Genomic DNA, 20284 nt, shown 5'->3' with positions numbered 1-20284 from the left:
TTGAATTACAACTTCCTGGAAAGAGAAGCATAAGGTAATGAGACATGATTGTAATTGCTTGAGAAATGGTCTAGAAAATTCAGCTCAATATTAGCAATTGCAAAAAATTGCAGTATGAAAATGTTAAAAAGTAAACAACTCTTATAAAGAATCTATAATGAAAATTACTGGATAATAAAACTTTGTAGTCTTTGAGAATATATGAACAAAAGCACTTCAGAACATTGAACTCATATTCAGTGTAATGATTTGTCTCCGAAAATGAGCAATGCATACAGAAGACTTTGGGGACTTGGTTTGCATTACAGGGGATTTGCTGATCCTCTGCCATGAAAAGCTTTTGGGCATGTATTCTAGACATTAAATTATGGTAATTGAAATGGGAAAATGTCTGTAGCCTTTCTCAATGTGTTTGGGTTAGTTGCACATGAACATCTGCTTTCTCTTTATAACCCGAGACTGGAGAATAGCATCAGTTTGCAGGCATTAACAACTTCTGCTCACAAAACAGCAGACAACTCTCTGTTGGAACACCACACCATCCAGTGTGCTCAGGGAACAGTCTCTAAGCATTGACACCAACATCAAGCCAGATAATGTGCTTGCTGCAAAGGAAAGGGATGCGTATTCAGCCATTTTGTGTGGATTTTTCTTTCTTCTTCTTTCTATCACGCCCAGTCTTTGAGTAGATACAAGAGTTCTTATTTTTGTCATGTTAAATTAGAAATGGCAAAGTAATATTTACAATATATTGATATGGCTCAAAGGTATCCCAACCCACTCATCCTAACTTACTCATTCTACTCCCTATAAAAAAAAGGTATCTTTTCATATCCTTTTCTGTATACAATATACAGTATTATTTCTGTAACTAGGTTTTTCCATTCATATATGTTGGCATATGTGTGATAAGCATGAGCATGAGGTACTATTTCAAGGGACATACACTATTCCTTTTAGGGCTTAATTAATCATGGAACTAATCTATAAACAATTTTCCTAATGTAAGCAACATTGCAATTTTACAAATGCTTTTTTATCAATTTACAAATGGTATCTATATGATAAATTTTTAAAAATGAAAATCTTAAGGATACATTATATTTAATTTTTATTGATAAGGCAAATTTTATTCCAAAGAATTGACGTTTATTAATCCATATAGATTTAGAGGGCATTTTCTTTCCAATACACTAACAAAATTTTATATTATTGTATATTTTATTAGATTGATAATAGGAGAAAAATAAAATTTTATTTTTTGAATTTATATTTCTTTGAATAAATTAGTTAGATTAGTATCTCATTACATAGTTATGAACTATTTGAATTTTATTGGCCTTCTTTTTCATGTTCTTTGTCTATATATCTAATTAATATCGATAAAATTAATTAGGGACAAAAACTTTGAATGTGGTACTGCTGAATTTTGTTTCTCAGTTTCTCAGTAGGTTGTCTTACATTTCTTTGAGGTTTGTGATGTTATACATGTTTTAGAGTACACAATGTCATTTGTTTATATTTTCTTTGTGAAATTTTAATGGAAGAGCCAAACTTAAAATGGTTTACATGGTATATATCAATGAAAATCAAAGTTAAAATGGATTGTCAAACTTAAAATGGTTTCATGACATATATGATGGAAACCATTTTAAGTTTGACAATCCATTGAAAGATATGTATAAATATATAATAAATAAATAAATATATAATAAATATATATATCCCCTATAGTTATTTTATTTATTCATAAAATATGAATAATAATAGTACTTACTATAATTTTTGAAAATGTTGATCATAGAATTTTATTTATTTTCCTGAATGAAAGACTAGTTATTGACATCCATTTTTTAATAATGTGGATTTTCCTCACATATTTTAATTTTCTTTTCTATTATATAGCAAGTTTGCATATCACTTTTTGTTTATTTCTGTATGCTTTATTCTTTTTCATTGACTTATCTTTTTTTCATATTATTTTGGTGTAATACCATAATAATGTATTTCCTTATCTGTCAAGGCAGCTTTCTTCCATAGTAATTTGTTTTATTTTTAAAGTAGAGAAATAAGCTATTCTTACCTCTAAATTAAAGGTGTGAAAATCTATATCAGTGCACATAAAGCTGTGCTTTCTCTTGTGTTATTTTATTTTATTTTATTATTTTCAACTTTATTCATCATTTCCATTCTCTTGAATATTCACTGTGTATTCTTACAGTTTTTTCAAACCATTTATTAGGAATTATTTCCATTCTTTAAAATATATTTTCAAACCATTGATTAGGAATTATTTCCATTCTTTAAAGTTCTATATGTAAGATCTTAATTTACATTTATTTTCTTATTACAAATCTCATTCCGTTTCTGACATTTTAAGTAATATTATGCATTTGAGATATATCTATGTTGCTTTATGTAAATCTTGACATCGGCCTACGAATCCATCTTGTGCATATTCCACATTTTGTTTCTGATACCTCTGATAATTAACACAATAGTTGCTCTCAAATCTTCACTGTTGAAAAGTTGAGTAAAATTAATTAACATGTTTCCTTGTAAAAAGTTATGAGAATTTCTCTGGTATAATGGAGGAATTGCCAGTTCTTAAAATTGCTTAGTCATGAATTATGTGAACCCTCTAAGAGCCCTGCTGAACTGGTTTAAAAATCCTAGCAGCAGTAGGTGAGGGTTCTCATTGCCAGGATGTGTATTTTGGATAAATGCCCAAGATACTTTGTAATCTGGAGCATTTTTAACATTGTCTTATTTTCCTCATTTTTAAAATGGGTAAATAATAGTATTTAATTCATAGTTTGTTCCAGATATTTAAAGACAAAATAATTAGTGACACACGGAATATTTGGAGAGTAGAAAAAGAGGGAATGGTTCCTACCGTATATTAGGAAGTTGGAATAAACATGACAAGGGCATTAAAAGAAAAACATTAAAGACCAATCTTTCTCATAATCACATAAGCAAATGTTTGAACATCATCACTTTTATTCAGAATTCCACTAATGGGGACAGTGCAATCAGGCAAGGAAAAGAAATAAAGGAATAAGAAACAGAAACATTTATTTTTGTTCTAATAGCTGAATGAATCTTCAGGTAAACTCTTAGAATCCATAAATGAATTTATGCAAGCAAGCTCATTGGAAAATGATCATTATACAAATACCAATTTTATTTTCATGTATCAGCATCAACAACAAAAAATTAAATGTGAAAAACCATTCCCAGTTTCATCAAAAATACTAAGGGTTCAGGAATAAATCTAGTGGTTAATATGAAAACTATAAAACACCACTGAAAGAAATTAAAAGAACCCACATAAATGTAGGATATACCATAACTACAGTGTATGTATGTATATATATATACACATATATGTATACACAATGTATATTCTGTCATAAACACTCTCATATATATTGTATATATGTATGTATAAATGAATGAGAAGACGGAATGGGAGAAAATTTTTGCAAGTGAAACCAACAAGGGCTTGATCTCCAAAATATATAAGCAGCTCATACGACTCAATAAGGAAAAAATAAACAACCCAATCCAAAAATGGGCAGAAGACCTAAACAAGCAATTCTCCAAGGAAGACATACAAATGATCAAAAAGCACATGAAAAGATGCTCAATATCACTAATTATCAGAGAAATTTCACCTCACACCCCTCAGAATGGCCGTCATTCAAAAATCCAAAAATGACAAATGATGGAGAGGCTGTGGAGAAAGCGGAACCCTCCTACACTGCTGGTGGGAATGCAGTTTGGTGCAGCCACTATGGAAAACAGTGTGGAGATTCCTCAAAAGACTAGGAATAGACTTACCATATGACCCAGGAATCCCACTCCTGGGCTTGTATCCAGAAGGAAATCTACTTCAGGATGACACCTGCACTCCAATGTTCATAGCAGCACTATTTACAATAGCCAAAACATGGAAATAGCCTAAATGTCCATCAACAGGTGACTGGATAAAGAAGAGGTGGTATATTTATACAATGGAATACTACTCAGCCATAAAAACCAACAACATAACGCCATTTGCAGCAACATGGATGCTCCTAGAGAATGTCATTCTAAGTGAAATAAGCCAGAAAGAGAAAGAAAAATACCATATGACATCGCTCATATGTGGACTCTAAAGACTCATCCCAGGGCTCTCCCACGTCACATCTCGCCATCTGCTCTCACTTCTGTTCTCATTTTGGTCCCCTTGACTCTCCTACTGTGTGGCTCTGCTCCCTAGGTCTCAGGGGACACTTTGGACTCCCTCAGGGATACAAAGTCAGAATATTAGATCCTACGGACCTGAAGGTTCACGATGGGACTGAATTTATGAATCAGTCACCACATGGAGAAATACCGCTCTGCATGACTGTCATAATGGGGGGGGGGTTTCTCTTGAACAATCCATGTTAAATCGATGGCATAATAGAAGCATGTTTTTCTTGCAATGAGCATCCCTACTAAATTGAGCCATTTCTCTGATGAGGCTCTAAAAGACCTGACCCATAGCATGAGGAACAGAGTGAAGTGATATTGTGCTGTAACACGGTATAGAATGCTGTGATACTTCTAAAAATTGTTATTATCCAGTTGGGCTAGAGTTACTGGAAAAAAAAAAACATTGTGTGAATATGACCCTTTAAATTTCTCATGTTTCCATGAAATTCAGAAGATGCTGGTGAATTCATCCATTCCTTTCTCAGCATTCATTGAGATGATCCTGTTTTTTCTCCTCACACTGTCATGCATTTTGCTAGGGTGAAGCCATCCTGCATTCCAGGAATCATTCCCACTTGCTCATGGTGTGCAATTCTTCTTACACAGATGGATAGGAATGACTAGTGTATAGACTTTTTCTGCCCTTTCTACCTCAGCTCAGGCTTCCTGAGCCCTGGCAGGGTGGCCGGTGATGGCCAGGACACAACACTGAACCACAGAGGTTTTTGCCTTCTCATTAGTCATGATAATTGTTCTTACTAACCCCTGATGCTTCATTTACACAGTCATGACTGTCAGACAGACCTGCACTCACCCATTTCCCACCCTCGTGTCTCACTCTCCACTCGTTCCTTCTGGGATTCATTCACTTCTTCCTTCAACCCACCCGTCCTCACTCTCAGTGACAGCCTGACAGCGAGCGGCAAACTCTCTGAGTCTCTTGGATCTGAACACAGTGTTATTTTGCTTTTACTCCTGAGTCATGGCTTAGAAGGAAAACTAGATGGACATTCCTGTGATGTGTCCATTCACATCTGAGATGTCATTCTGAAGACTTGAAGTCAGTGGCAGCCTGGCCTCGCACAAAGTAGGCTCACTTGGACCACTGGGCCCTGGCTGGGCTGAGAAGCATCCATGCAGATGGGGCACTGCCCTTGGAGGGGCATCAGCAGGGCCCTCGCGGGTCAGGTGGCAGGGGAGGGGAAAAGTGGGCGTGAGCCTCTCCTGTGGTTTCCATGGGGAGCAACAGGGAGGCAGGACTAGCAGGTGGGAGGACTCAAGCATCTCTGGGTGGAGGGGCTGCCCCTACTTGTCTGTCCCCGCCCTGGGTGTGCTCACTGGCATCTTCTACTGTCTCTAGGAACTGACTAGCCCTGGGAGGGGCAGCCCCTCCAGGCTCAGTGGGACCCAGATGTCAAAGTGTCAGAAACCAGACAATAAAAAACGGCTAGCATACATGTCCAAACCACAGGCCTCCATTTTCGCATCCGTGGAGGGCGGGATTGGTCTCAGTGGCCCCCCAAGGCCCAGCCCTGCACTCTCAGAGTCCAGCCAGCTCCCAGGACCTCCCCAAATTCTGGTCCTAAGCGTCTGGGGTCAGCTAGGCAGCCAAGCCACTACCCAGCCCTGCAGCTCAGGCATTTCAAGGCCAGTGGGTCGCCTGGGGCCTCTGTGGGAGAGCAGGCCGTGGTGGGGCTGCTGGCTCAGCCTCCAGGTTGGACTTCACAAATGGAACAAGGGGCTCTGGGCTGGAATAATGCAGGCTTGTTCGCCACGGGAAGGACGGGGGTAACCGAGTCAGAGCACAGACTGCCAGTGCCTGGAGAACCATGCTGAGGCCCAGGGCCGACGGGATCGGCAACTGGGAGCGCGCATCCTGCCGGGACCCTGTAAGATGGTGGCTGCTGTTTAATGCTGAAGCTCACACTGCCCAGAAGGCTTCTGCAAATAAACATGCCCTCATAAACACAGGAACATCCTGAGAAGACAGCCAAACAAGGCTGGGAGGCAAATGCAGGGCACGCGGCCCACCGCCCATCAGACAGCACCCCTCGCACCCACTCCCTTTGTCACCACGGCTACCTGGCCTGTCAGTGGAGACAGCGAGTGGCCTGGTTTCCTGACCGCTTGGCCAGTGGCCAAAAGTCAGGGCTGAGGTTGGCACTTGTTCACCAGTGCTGTCCAGGGGACAGCAGGTGCCACAGAAGGATCTGCGGGGCCTCCTTGTGTCTGGCCAGAGAGACAAGATCTGCAGAGGGGTGTGGGGGTGCTGATCCTGCACCCAGAAAGTTCACTGGCTAACTGGCCGTCCTTTCCTGGAATCCCTGAGAGCCAGCAAGATGGGCGCCTTGACATTTGGGACAGGACTGAGCCACCCCATGTCTCTTCTGAGTCTTGTCTTTCTGCCTGTCCTCCTGACAAGGTGGCGCTCTGAGCATTTTCATCTGGAGACAGGAAGACAGAGGCTCACAGGGGCAAAGTGACCTGCCCAAGGCCACACAGCCGCAGCCAGGAGGGGCTCAGACTCCCATGTCCAGCCCCTTCCCACTGGGACATGGCCTGCAGCTGCAGAAGGCCCCAGCTGCAGCCCACAGAGGGTTCTCGGGAGTCATTTTGACTCCAGAGCCAGGGAGAGCAGGAGACTCCCAGGCCCCACATCTGCAACTGATAGCTATTGATAACAACAACAACAACAACAACAACAACAACAACGACAACAACAACAACAAAAACAGTCACGTCCAGAGCGGCCCAGGGCCAGAGTATCCTTCTTGAAGGCAGAAGGTGGGTCAGCTGGCTTCCTTCTTGCCAGGTAGGGTGGGATCCTGGTCCTCAGCCCCTGCCACAGCACTGGTGGGTTTGGGGGACCCCGCAGCCTCTAAAACAAGCTCCTGGACCCCCTTGCCAGCCACTTGGCATACCTTCTCCCTTCTGGCTGCCAGCATTTCTTTAATATTCCTCTTCCCATCCAGGTCCGAGAACCACCCTAGGTTGTCGGGGATGGTGTGGTGTGTCTGGCAGCCAGGACAGGTCACAATGACCACACCCTGGTGATAGGCAAGCTTGGAGATACGCTTGGAGGACCTAGTCCCAGAGACATTGCAGGTGATGCCTAGCTGGTAGTGCGCGGGCGCGGGTCCCTTCTCAGAGCTGGAGGGACGCCAGCCCCAGCCCCAGCCCCAGGCCCGCCTTCACCCTGCGGCCTCCAGGCAGGCACCGAGCCCCCAGCCGCCACCTCAGGCCAAGCATCCGGGAGTCCCGCGCCTCTCAACAGTCTCGGCAGGCGTCTCAGCGCTGTCCACAGGATCCCGCCCGCCCGCAGGCCCCACGCGCCATGATCTGCGCAGCGGAGACCGACCCCCGCCCCGGCTCTCCCCGCGCGGCAGAGGCCACCTCCGGACCAGACTGTCGGACCGCAGCCGAGATCGCCCTTCGCCCCATGCCCCTGCTCGCCCGGCGCGGCCAAGACCGACCCCCGCCACGGCTCTCCCCGCCCCATCTCTCCCCGCCAGGCCCAGGCCGCCCCACACTCCAGCTGTAAGGCCGCAGCCGTGATCGCCCCCCGCTCCATGCCCAGGCTCTCCCGGCGCGGCCGAGAACGACCCCGGCCCCGGCTCTCCCCGCGTCCCGGCTCTCCCCGCGCGGCCAAGGCCGCCCCCCACACCAGCTGTCCGGCTGCAGCCGAGATCGCCCCCCGCCCCAAGCCCAGGCTCGCCTGGCATGGCCGAGAACGAACCCAGCCCCAGGCTCCCTGCGCAGCAGCCGCCTCCGCCCGCCGCCCTGGCTCACCCAGCCCAGCCTAGACCGCCCCAACCGGGCTCCCCGCTCCTGGCCCACCCCTTCCCCTGCCCCTCCACTGCAGATTTCTCCCCTCCTGTTCTGGCCCTCCAGGCACAGCTCATACCGCCCCTCCCCGCCCCGCCCCAATTCCGCGCGTGGCCCAGGCCACGCCTTCGACATCTTGGGAGCAGGCTTCCCTAGGCTGTCGCTTTAAAGATGGTTTGGATGGAAAAAAAAAAAAAAAGGAAAAACAGAAAACAGCATAAATACAAAACAGACACACTCATAGAAATAGAAAACAAACTTGTGGCTGCCAAGGGGGAGGGGCGTGGGACGGGACAACCTGGGAGTTGGAAATGTGCAGATACTGACAGGCAGATGCAGAATAGATGAACAAGATTATACTGTATAGCACAGGGAAATACATACGAGATCTTGTGGTAGCTCACAGCCAAAGACATTTTCCAAAGAATATATGTATGTTCATGTATCACTGAAACATTGTGCTCTCCACGGAAAATTGACCAAATGATAAAGAAAGATTAATTAATTGCCCAAATACCTGTCTATATAAATCAACCTTTTTAAATAAAATACCAAAAAGGGGAGGGGGAAAGAAAAAGCTGCGGATTCTTTCCATAGCATCCCGGTGTGTTTGAGCACATGGAGTGACCCTACTCGTTCCTTCAGCGAGCATTCGTTGAACGCCTCCTGTGTGCCTGATACTGTGCCTGGTGCCCAAGAAATACTCCTTCTCCTGAAAAAGCGTACAGTCGGACATGGAAATAAGCAGCTACAGCAGCGTCTGGGCAGTTCTGTCCTACTCAGCCGGGCCCCGCTAGTTCAGACATGATCACAATTCGGGGAAGGACTGAGATAAGGACTGTATTCGTGCTAGTCTAGAAAGCAAGTCGTCTAAGCGAGCTGAAAGAGAAAGCACCGAAAAGTACAAATGGCTTCAAGGGCCCTAAGAGCATCCATTGACATGCTACAGCAGTGAAGGCAGAATCCACTCTAAGGAGCAGAGACCAGAGAGAGCACTCACCTTACAAGGGCAAAACTCTGACTGCCCTGTTGCCATCCCAGTTGAGGGAGTGGGACCTATAGGAAGGAAAAGTGCCCTGAAAGTACAAAGGTAAGTGGTAATATGATAAGGCTGAGAACGGGCCAAATGAGCAGCCGTGACAATGACACAGTGACTTCCGTGAATCAGTCTCGTGTGAGCTGCCTGAACATGGAACCCCCACTATCTCAGTGGCTTAATACAATCCCGGGCTTTTCTTCACTTGCGTAATGTCCAAAAGGGGTTTATCTTCCTTGGTGGGTAGCTCTTCTCCTAGCCAGAGTTCAGGGATCCAGGTTCATTTTATCCACTGAATCTATCATTTCGACATATGGCTTCTCAGGTCTCAAGGACGTGAAGGAGAACGTGTGGGAGATTTTCATGGGCTGTGCTGAAGTTCACATGCCACCGTCAGACCTCAACAGCTGAGCATGCCCGACTGCGAGGGAGGCCGGGAAATGGAGTCCAGCTGCATCTGTGCCCACGAACAGGAGGAAGTGACCTTGGTAAGCAGCTAGGCCAGTCCACCACACGGAGCTAGAGGTAGAGGCCAGCTCCCTGTGGGTGGGCACCCCCTCTCGCCCTGACCTTGCTATCTCTGATGCCGAGTTGAGAATCTTGGGCCCCCGGGTCATGAGGCCCCTACTGCCATTTCCTCCATGCCATGCTGCCCGTGGCCTTGCTCTCTCTCACGTCCCCATTGTAGTCCATCAGAACAATTATTACTTCCTGATCACATCCTTCCTTGTCATTCAGTTTACTCGCTGGCCTTCCTCCTACCTGGACGGAAGCTCCCTGAATGCGTGGAAGCAGCCTATGAGATGGTCACGTCACTCTACTGATGTGAGCCACCATCTGCCCATCTGTCCCTGGGTCACTGCATATCCAGCTGGAGAAGTTCAGCCTGCCAGACTGTGTAATCAGACAAGTGGACAGTTTTCCTGCTCCCAGGACTGTGCTACTGAGTGTGCACAGTGGACACAGGCTGTCTCTAATCCCAGTTCCAGCCCTGCTACCTGCGTGACCTTGACTCATGAGCTCTAACCTTCCAGCAAGGGCCTCAGGCTTTCTCACTCGGTTTGCCTTAGAGAACCGAAACCCTCAGACCTCAGGATGCTATTGCCCATTTCTCCTGTGTGGGGACTGTTTCCTACTGGCGACACAGAGTGTGAGCACTGGTTTACACACACATACACACACACACACACACACACACACACACAAAGACACTCACATTGACACCCGTGTACAATGACATTGAATAAGAATTATCGCGTCCCATCATAAGAGGAACAGACACGGAGGAGGAAGTCAGAGGAAGATAAGTTGGGTCGCAGGCAACACCTACAGGTGACATGACTCTCCAATTTTTTAGGCCTTATTCCACTTGCACCTGAGGACATCCCTAGAAGTACTTTCTAGAATCATTCCCACTGGGCAGCTAGGGAGACACACTGGCCTGGACACACACCAGGACTTCCCCAGGATGGAGAACAGGTAAGGATGAGGAGTGGATTCTGGAAGCCAGGGCGTCTCCTCAAAGCTGCATGCAGACCCTCCCCGGCAGCTATAGAGACGGCGGGGCTGCTCTAACTGTGCAAGGTGCGGGTTCGCGTGGAGAAGGGCGTGAGCAGGCAGCAGCCCAGAGGGCTGTGTGTGGAGGTGTTGTCTGAGGAGGGGGTTCCAGGAAGTGGACCCCAGGAAGTGACATCACATCCTTAACAGACCCCAACCGAAATGGAACCTGGTTACCAGGCACCCACATTCTAACGACAGCTCCAGAGCCAGTGCACTTGGCTGGAGACAGTTGAAGACACAGGATGTTCTCCTCTTGTTTCCCGGTCTCCCGGGGCTTCTCCGCCAGGAAACCCTGGACTGCGAGGTTCTTCGGTGGCTGCAGGCGTCTGTGGAACCCTCCACCCAGGCGCCTGTGGCCTATTTTGAGGAGGTCACCTAAGGTAACGCTGGGTGGCCTGGAGAAGGCCAGTCTGGGACCGGCCTCCATTGGGGGCCCTCCCTGGGCAGGCCCGCTTTCCCTCATCTCCATGTCGCTGAAGGGGGACTTGAGAGGAGGTGTCCCCTCTGGGCAGGAATGGCTTGTTGAACACTTGGTGACCTGGGGGTCCTGTCATGGCCGCACCCAAGGACAGGGCTGATAAGGGGGATAGAGGACCCCTGGGGGGCATCTTCTCTGTGTCAATGGGAATACAAGGCTCCCACTCTGTCAGCTTTTCTGCCCCTGAAGGAGGTCTGTGCAGACAGTGGTGGATGTGTGTCACGACTGCAGATGTCTTATGGGTCGGAGAAGCAGACAGGGCTCTGAGGCTCCTGCCTGGCCTCTGGGCACTGTATTTACAGGACTCCACACACGGGACGGGACAGGACCTGGTCCACGGAGATCCCCGCTCCACCTCCCTGCAGGAGGCGCAGGTGCCCCACGACAGCAGCAGAGCCCAGGACGCGCTCAGGGTGAGTGTGAGCGAGGAGACTCCACACCCAGGAAGCCCCGGGCCCCGCTGCTGCCCCACTTCTCCCCTGGGCTGCCTCTTAAGAGAGCTGCTGGCAAAGGGATCTGATGCCCCGTCTCCCCCATCTGCCGTCACAACCCAGGACCTGCCTTGGCCAGACGCAAAGTCAGTGCCCACGTACGAGTCCGAATCTCAGAAAGAGACTCGGACAGAACTTCAGTATACGTAAAGTCAAGGGTATTTCTGCATTTTTCTACACGTTGTCCTGTTTCTTCTCCATCCCCAAGTGTCCACATTCACCTGAAGACCCTGAGCCCTCCCAGCCCAGGCTCAGCTGCTGTGTTCTCATCCCTTGAACGGGGTGTTGTGACAGCAGTCACGGGGATGAAGTGGTGCAGGCAGGGAGGGGCCGGCACTGCGGTGCCGACACAGGGATCCGAGACACTGATGCATTTCATCATCGCCCTTCACCCCTGGTACTGATGATGCCGAGAACCTTGGATCTGCTCAGGGCTCCCCTGTTCCACCTCAGGCACAACAGCTTGAGGCTTGAGCATTCGGTCTAATCTCCAGCCCCAAGAGCCAGGGGGTCCCCGGTGCTGCCTCTGATTCATGTCTCTCCTCCTTCCACCCCAGGGGGGAGCTGGACCATCAGGGAGCAGGGATGAGGCCTACAGGGCTTGGAGCCTCCGGCGACACAGGCTGGAGAAGCTGGTGGCAAAGCTGGTGCCTGCCGTCCTGGGCGGCCAGCCATCCTATGTGAACACATTTCTGGGCAGTTATCGAACTTTTGCCACCGCCCAGCAGGTGCTGGACCATCTGTTCCGAAGGTGAGCACTGTGTCTTCATGGGACATTGGGGACCTGGCCACCTACCAGCAGTGCCATGAGGCATTGTTCCTCTACCTCTCTGAGCCTCAGGGTCCCCCCTGAACACTGGGGTCAAGAGAGGATCAGGCCCTAGGAGGGTAGGAACAGAGGGAGACCTTCATGGAAGGTGCTCTCCAGGGACCTGGCTCACGGAAAGGGCAGCTGGCGGGGCTGTGGTTGTGCGAATTTGTCATTGTCCTCCTGCCCAAGGGCTAGCGTCTGCCTCCTGTGTCACTGGGACTTCGGCCTTGGGCGCAACTGTTTTCCCATTTCAAAGGGGATCTGTGATGCCATTAGCTGTCCCTGTCCTGGGAGAGTGAGAGCAGGGATCCCTGGGAGGGACAAGTGGGGTCCCAGGCCCACTCAGATGTGCGCCGTGGGGCCAGGTGGGCTCACTCACTCATTCCTCAAATGTATAGGAAGGGCCCCCAGGGACAGGGGCTTTTCTAGGAACAACCATCATTTAATGCATCGAGCAGACATCAGCCCTGCCCTCCAGGGCTTCCATTCTCTCGGGTGTCACACTGTCACACTAGACAGCACATCCAGCTAGTGTGCTCGGGACAGTGCATGTGACGCCTTCCTGCTCTCCTCTAGATACGGATGCGTCCTCCCTGTTACAGAAGAGGACGGGGGACCCCTGCACCAGCTGAAAGAGTGAGTCTCTTGGATTGAAGCGGGAAGGATTCCTTCCCCAAATAGTGTGTGAAGCTCTGGGCTCTCTGGTTGGGCAGAGGTGGGCGGAATCCTGGATCCCGCATATCCTGCGAGTCTGGCTTGAGAGCAGAAGTCCTAGGGCTTCCCCTGGCAAAGAAGAGACGAGACCCAGAGAGCTGTGGATGGGACTGTGGCGCTGTGAGGGGCATCTGGGAGGTCAGAGGACAGAGTCAAAAGTGAAGAAAACCCACAAGCATCCCCTATCCATCCCATCCCTGCCCACACGCCCTTTGGGAGACACAGAACACGAGGGGTGGAGAGCATCCTGCCCACCATCTAGGGGAGCCTCAATGGTGGGGACTCAGCTGGTGCTCAGGGGACCCAGGGAGCCTCAGGGGACAGCTGAGCCCATCCTGATGATGCTGAGTGGCAGGGGCATGAGGAGACCCAGGCAGGGTCCCTGGAGGATTCTGCAGCCAGCAGGTGCAGGAGCTAAAGTCTGAGGAGTGAGGAGGCCCGTGGGCAGCCTGGATGGCCGACACAGCCTGTCTGTTCCCTCCTGGCTCAGGCACTCATAGAGCAGTTCCTGTGTCCCTTAGAGGGCAGTGGCCAGAGCACACAGCCTGCCTGTCCTCACAGACGTGCCATCCAGTGGGGAGGGGCAGGGAGAGGGACATAGCAGTGTGACAGGTGTCCCTGAAGCGGTGGACAGGTGGTCACGCCATTGAGCCAGGGCTGTCCCTTCAGAAGGCTTGTAGCAGCCCCTCCTCTGTGTCCAAGCCCGCCTCTGCCCACACTGCCAGCTGAGATGGGACATGGAGCAGAGCCGGCCTCTGGATGGGCAGGAGCCAAAGGCAAAAAGGCCCAGGTCCCTGCAGGGCTAACCTGGGAGCCCAACGTGGTAGGAACGGCCAAGGCTCTGACTCTGGTGTCCCCCTGACTACCCCCAGGGCCATGGCCTCCATCCTGGGCACCTGGATGTTCCAGTACCCAGACGATTTCCACCAGCCTCCAGAATTCCCATGCTTGAAGACCGTTGTTGCTTACGTCGAGCTCAGCATGCCTGGCTCAGACCTGGAGCGGCAGGCCCACCTCCTCCTGGCACAGCTGGAGCAACTGGAACTCCCAGAGGCAGACAGTGATGGTGAGGAGGATGCAGGGTGGGGGATCTGGTGGGTGGGGAGGGGAAGGCACTGGACCCCACAGAGCAGAGTCTGGGAAGACTCCCTGGGGGTGGAATCCTGGAGTGAGATTTGACTGAGTAGCAGTGAGGGCTCCCCTGGCTTTGGGAGACCCGTGGGAAAGCAGTCCTACTGATGAGAGTTTCCCTTCTTGGAGCTACAGCACCAGCTCCAGGACCCGCTGGGGAAACCCCTCTGGGTGGAGAGCCAGCTCCAGCTCTCCCGCCTGCGACAGCGCCAGAGCCAGAGCCAGAGCCAGAGCCAGATCCAGAGCAGAGGGACGCGCTGTAAGTATCAGTCCAGCTCGGCTGCCACCCGTCGCCTTCAGGGCCGGGACGCCCACTGTCCTTGAGGTGTCTGTGATTTAGAATTCCGGATTATTCTTAGAGGTGATAACATATTCCTTGCGGCTTGTTGTGTCTGTGTTTTATTGTTAATAGAAACATCAAAGTGCCCTACATGTCTCTGTTTGGATAGACTCACTTCTCTGCACCAGACACACAGGGCGGGGATGTGGCCAAGTGGCCCCAGCACATTCCCACCCTCTCCCTGCAGGTCCTGTGAGGCAGCGGCCTCCTCTCTCTTGTCTGCTGTGGGCCCAGGGCCCAGCTCAGGGCCTCCGCCAACACTCCCTGAGACCCCACCCTTGGTAAGTGGCCGCCCATGTCATGATCAAGACAAGGACTTAGAAGGCAACCCCAAATTTTGATCTTAGAGGATTTGTTTTTTCCCAGCAGTGAGACTGATTTTGTGTTTGTGTGAATGTTGCCTGTTTGTCCGACATCCATGGAGCCAGCGGTTCACATGCCATTCCCCATACGGCCACCAGAGGGAGGGATGTCACTGCTTCTGAGAAACACTGTTCCATTCCAAAGTGGTCCTTCCCAATTTAGCCCTCCTCAGAACATGTTTTAGAAAGTGAGGATTCCTTTAAGCTATAGAGGTTTGGTTTTTTCCTTCAATCTCGTTTCAGGTCTAATCTCAATACACCTTCATTCACAAACAGCAATTGAGCCACTGAGTGGAAGTTGTCACTTGGGATACACAGACGTGTGTTCTTCTGTGTCCAGCCCCCATCTGTGTCCACCTCTGTCCCTTCCTCTCTCCCTCCAACCGTCTGCGTTTGTAAATATCTATTTAAATAAAAGACTTTGACAATCAGTGCAATGTACAAGAGATATTTTAATTCATGTTGCCTTGTGTGCGTGTGATGTAGATTTGGGTAGAAAGCGGTCTGCTCACAGGACAGTGGGGTTGTCCCTGAATCCCTAGGAGACAATTGAAGCGGGGCAGTAGGTCTCAGTGGGAGTCACTCACCGGGGAAGGTCTCCTGCTCAGCACAGCCAAGGTGGGTCCTCATCGACTTCTATCCCCAGAGCACTGAGTCTGCTTTCGCCTGGGGCGCTTTGCTACAATCCCGTGTATCCTAAAGTGTCAGAAGAAAGAACAGTGATGATAAGAACTGTGGGAGAGGGACAGGTTTTGATTTCAATTACCTGCTCCTCTACCTACAACGGCTTTCCCTGGATTGTATTATAAGGAACGCTCAGCAACCTGGGAGCAGAGTCTACACCTTGGACTTGAGCATATTACAGGTCTCTCGCCCAGCACTTGGCCAAGAAGATGGACGTGTACTGCTGAGTGAATAGAGTTGGGAGGGAAGATAGGACAGGTTAGGGGAATGTATTTGAAATGGGGACTCTCCTGGAGCTTTCCTGACAGGAAGTCATCAAACCTAGGCACCTTCCTCCCCTGCCAGGCCCTTTACTCCTGAAGACCTTCCCACAGAGCCCCTCAGCCAGGACCCACATGATCCCAGGGCTCTCCCACATCACATCTCAGCATCTGCTCTCACTTCTGTTCTCATTTTGGCCCCCTTGACTCTCCTACTGTGTGGCTCTGCACTCTAGGTCTCAGGGGACACCTCTGACTCCCTCAGGGATCCAAAGTCAGAATATTAGATCCTACGGACCTGAAGTTTCACGATGGGACTGAATTTATGAATCAGTCACCACATGGAGAAATACCGCTCTGCATGACTGTCATAATGCGGGGGGGGGGCGGTTTCTCTGCAACAATCCATGTTAAATCGATGGCATAAAAGAAGCATGTTTTTCTTGCAATGAGCATCCCTACTAAATTTAGCCATTTCTCTGATGAGGCTCTAAAAGACCTGACGCATTACATGAGGAACGGAGTGAAGTGATATTGTGCTATAACGCAGTATATAATGCTGTGATACTTCTAAAAATTGTTATTATCCAGTTGGGCTAGGGTAATTGAAAAAAAAATAACCTTGTGACCCTTGAATTTCAATATGACTCTTGAAATTTCTCATGTTTCCAGGAAATTCAGAAGATGGTGGTGAACTCACCCATTTCTTTCTCGGCATTCGTTGAGATGGTCCTGTGTTTTCTCCTCACACTGTTAATGGAATGGAGTACAGTCATGCATTTTTCTAAGGTGAAGCCATCCTGCATTCCAGGAATCAATCCCACTTGCTCATGGTGTGCAGTTCTTCTTACACAGATGGGTACGAATGACAAGTTTATAGATTTTTTTCTGCCCTTTCTACCTCAGCTCAGGCTTCCTGCGCCCTGGTAGGGTGGCTGGTGGTGGCCAGGACACAACACTGAACCACAGAGGGTTTTGCCTTCTCATTAGTCATGATAATTGTTCTTAGTAACCCCTGATGCTTGATTTACACAGTCATGACTGTCAGACAGACCTGCACTCACCCATTCCCCCCACCCCGTGTCTCACTCTCCACTCGATCCTTCTGGGATTCATTCGCTTCTTTTTTCAATCCACCCGTTCTCACTCTCAGTGACAGCCTGACAGCGGCAAACTCTCTGAGTCTCTTGGATCTGAACACAATGATATTTTGCTTTTACTCCTGAGTCATGGCTTAGAAGGAAAACTAGATGGACATTCCTGTGATGTGTCCCTTCGCATCTGAGATGTCATTCTGAAGTCTTGAAGTCAGTGGCAGCCTGGCCTCGCACAAAGTAGGCTCACTTGGACCGCCGGGCCCTGGCTGGTCTGAGAAGCATCCGTGCAGATGGGGCACTGCCCTTGGAGGGGCATCAGCAGGGCCCTCGCGGGTCAGGAGGCAGGGGAGGGGAAAAGTGGGCAAGAGCCTCTCCTGTGGTTTCCATGGGGATCAACAGGGAGGCAGGACTAGCAGGTGGGAGGACTCAAGCATCTCTGGGTGGAGGGGCTGCCCCTACTTGTCTGTCCCCGCCCTGGGTGTGCTCACTGGCATCTTCTACTGTCTCTAGGAACTGACTAGCCCTGGGAGGGGCAGCCCCTCCAGGCTCAGTGGGACCCAGGTGTCAAAGTGTCAGAAAACAGACAATAAAAAACGGCTAGCATACATGTCCAAACCACAGGCCTCCGTTTCCACATCCGTGGAGGGCGGGATTGGTCTCAGTGGCCCTCCAAGGCCCAGCCCTGCACTCTCAGAGTCCAGCCAGCTCCCAGGACCTCCCCAAATTCTGGTCCTAAGCGTCTGGGCTCAGCTAGGCAGCCACACCACTACCCAGCCCTGCAGCTCAGGCATTTCAAGGCCAGTGGGTCGCCTGGGGCCTCTGTGGGAGAGCAGGCCGTGGTGGGGCTGCTGGCTCAGCCTCCAGGTTGGACTTCACAAATGGAACGGGGGGCTCTGGGCTGGAATAATGCAGGCTTGTTCGCCACGGGAAGGACGGGGGTAACCGAGTCAGAGCACAGACTGCCAGTGCCTGGAGAACCATGCTGAGGCCAGGGCCGTCGGGGTCGGCAACTGGGAGCGCGCATCCTGCCGGGATCCTGTAAGATGGTGGCTGCTGTTTAATGCTGACGCTCACACTGCCCAGAAGGCTTCTGGAAATAAACACGCTCTCATAAACACAGGAACTTCCTGAGAAACAGTCAAACAAGGCTGGGAGACAAATGCAGGGCACGCGGCACGCGGCCCACCAACCGTCAGACAGCACCCCTCGCACCCACTCCCTTTGTCACCACGGCTGCCTGGCCTGTCAGTGGAGACGGCGAGTGGCCTGGTTTCCTGACCGCTTGGCCAGTGGCCAAAAGTCAGGGCTGAGGTTGGCACTTGTCCACCAGTGCTGTCCAGGGGACAGCAGGTGCCACAGAAGGATCTGTGGGGGCTCCTTGTGTCTGGCCAGAGGGACAAGATCTGCAGAGGGGTGTGGGGGTGCTGATCCTGCACCCAGGAAGTACACTGGCTAACTGGCCGTCCTTTCCTGGAATCCCTGAGAGCCAGCAAGATGGGCGCCTTGACATTTGGGACAGGACTGAGCCACCCCATGTCTGTCCTGAGTCTTGTCTTTCTGCCTGTCCTCCTGACAAGGTGGCGCTCTGCGCATTCTCATCTGGAGACAGGAAGACAGAGGCTCACAGGGGCACAGTGACCTGCCCAAGGCCACACAGCCGCAGCCAGGAAGGACTCAGACTCCATGTCCAGCCCCTTCCCACTGGGACATGGCCTGTAGCTGCAGAAGGCCCCAGCTGCAGCCCACAGAGGGTTCTCGGGAGTCGTTTTGACTCCAGAACCAGGGAGAGCAGGAGACCCCCACGCCCCACATCTGCAACTGATAGCTACTGATAACAAAAACAACAACAAAAAAATAGGCACGTCCAGAGCGGCCCAGGGCCAGAGTATCCTTCTTGAAGGCAGAAGTTGAGTCAGCTGGCCTCCTTCTTGCCAGGTTGGGTGGGATCCTGGTCCTCAGCACCTGCCACGGCACTGGTGGCTTGGGGGACCCCGCAGCCTCTAAAACAAGCTCCTGGACCCCCTTGCCAGCCACTTGTCATACCTTCTCCCTTCTGGCTGCCACGATTTCTTTAATATTCCTCTTCCCATCCAGGTCCGAGAAGCACCCCAGGTTGTCGGGGATGGTGTGGTGGGTCTGGCAGGCAGGACAGGTCACAATGACCACACCCTGGTGATAGGCAAGCTTGGAGATATGCTTGGAGGACCCAGTCCCACATACATTGCAGGTGAAGACTAGCTGGTAGTGCGCGGGCGCGGGTCCCTTCTCGGAGCTGGAGGGACGCCAGCCCCAGCCCCAGCCCCAGCCCCAGGCCCGCCTTCTCCCTGCGGCCTCCAGGCAGGCACCGAGCCCCCAGCCGCCACCTCAGGCCAAGCATCCGGGAGTCCCGCGCCTCTCAACAGTCTCGGCAGGCAGCTCAGCTCTGCCCACAGGATCCCGCCCGCAGGCCCAACCCGCCATGATCTGCGCAGCGGAGACTGACCCCCGCCCCGGCTCTCCAGGCGCCCCGGCTCTCCCCGCGCCGACAAGGCCGCCCCCCACCCCAGCTGTCCCGCCGCAGCCATAATCGCCCATCGCCCCATGCCCCGGCTTTCCCGGCGCGGCCGAGAACGACCCCCGGCCCGGCTCTCCCCGCGCCCCGGCTCTCCCCGCGCCCCGGCTATTCCTGCGCGGCAGAGGACACCCCCGGACCAGAGTGTACAGCCGCAGACGAGATCGCCCCGTCCCACACAATGGCTTTCCCGGCGCGGCCGAGACCGACCCCCGCCCCAGCTGTCCCGCTGCAGGCGTGATCGCCCCCCGCCCCATGCCCAGGCTCTCCCGGCGAGGCCGAGAACGACCCCGACCCCGGCTCTCCCCGCGCCCGGGCTCTCCACGCGCGGCCAAGGCCGCCTCCCACCACATCTCTCACGCCGCAGCCGAGATCGGCCCCCGCCCCATGCCCCAGCTCCCCCGGCGCGGCGGAGGCCGCCCGCGCCCCTGCTCTCCACGCGGCCAGGGTCTGCCCGCGCGGCAGAGGCCACCTCCGTACTACACTGTACAGCCGCAGCCGAGATCGCCCCCCGCCCCAGCCCCGGCTTTCCATGCGCGCCCGAGAACGACTCCCGCACTGGCTCTCCACGCCCGGCCGAGGCCGCTCCCTGCCTTGGCTCTCCCCGCGCGGCCGAGGACGCCCCCCACCCCAGCTGTCCCTGCGCCGCGGCTCCCCCCGCGCGACCAAGGCCGCCCCCAACACCAGCTGTCCCGCTGC

General features: G+C 51.6%; 1 protein-coding gene across 2 annotated transcripts; it reads left to right on the top strand.

Annotated features, from left to right (window-relative positions):
- Nucleotides 1-10883: 10883 nt before the first annotated feature.
- Nucleotides 10884-17012, top strand: LOC140699146 (ral guanine nucleotide dissociation stimulator-like). 2 transcript variants are annotated; one of them, XM_072970904.1, is made up of 8 exons: nt 10884-11046; nt 11447-11557; nt 12193-12386; nt 13023-13082; nt 14033-14226; nt 14427-14550; nt 14819-14912; nt 16610-17012. In XM_072970904.1, exons 1-8 carry the CDS (start codon nt 10909-10911, stop codon nt 16865-16867), a joined length of 1173 nt encoding a protein of 390 aa, XP_072827005.1. In that variant the 5' UTR covers nt 10884-10908; the 3' UTR covers nt 16868-17012. The 2 variants fall into 2 exon arrangements, with proteins under 2 accessions (XP_072827005.1, XP_072827006.1); XM_072970905.1 differs by lacking the exon at nt 16610-17012 and adding an exon at nt 15237-15424.
- Nucleotides 17013-20284: the final 3272 nt, after the last annotated feature.

Source organism: Vicugna pacos, chromosome 11 (genome assembly GCF_048564905.1).
Source record: "Vicugna pacos chromosome 11, VicPac4, whole genome shotgun sequence".
Classification (NCBI taxonomy): Eukaryota; Metazoa; Chordata; class Mammalia; order Artiodactyla; family Camelidae; genus Vicugna; species Vicugna pacos.
Note: the sequence above shows the minus strand (reverse complement) of the source record. Positions and strands in the feature narration are given on the sequence as shown.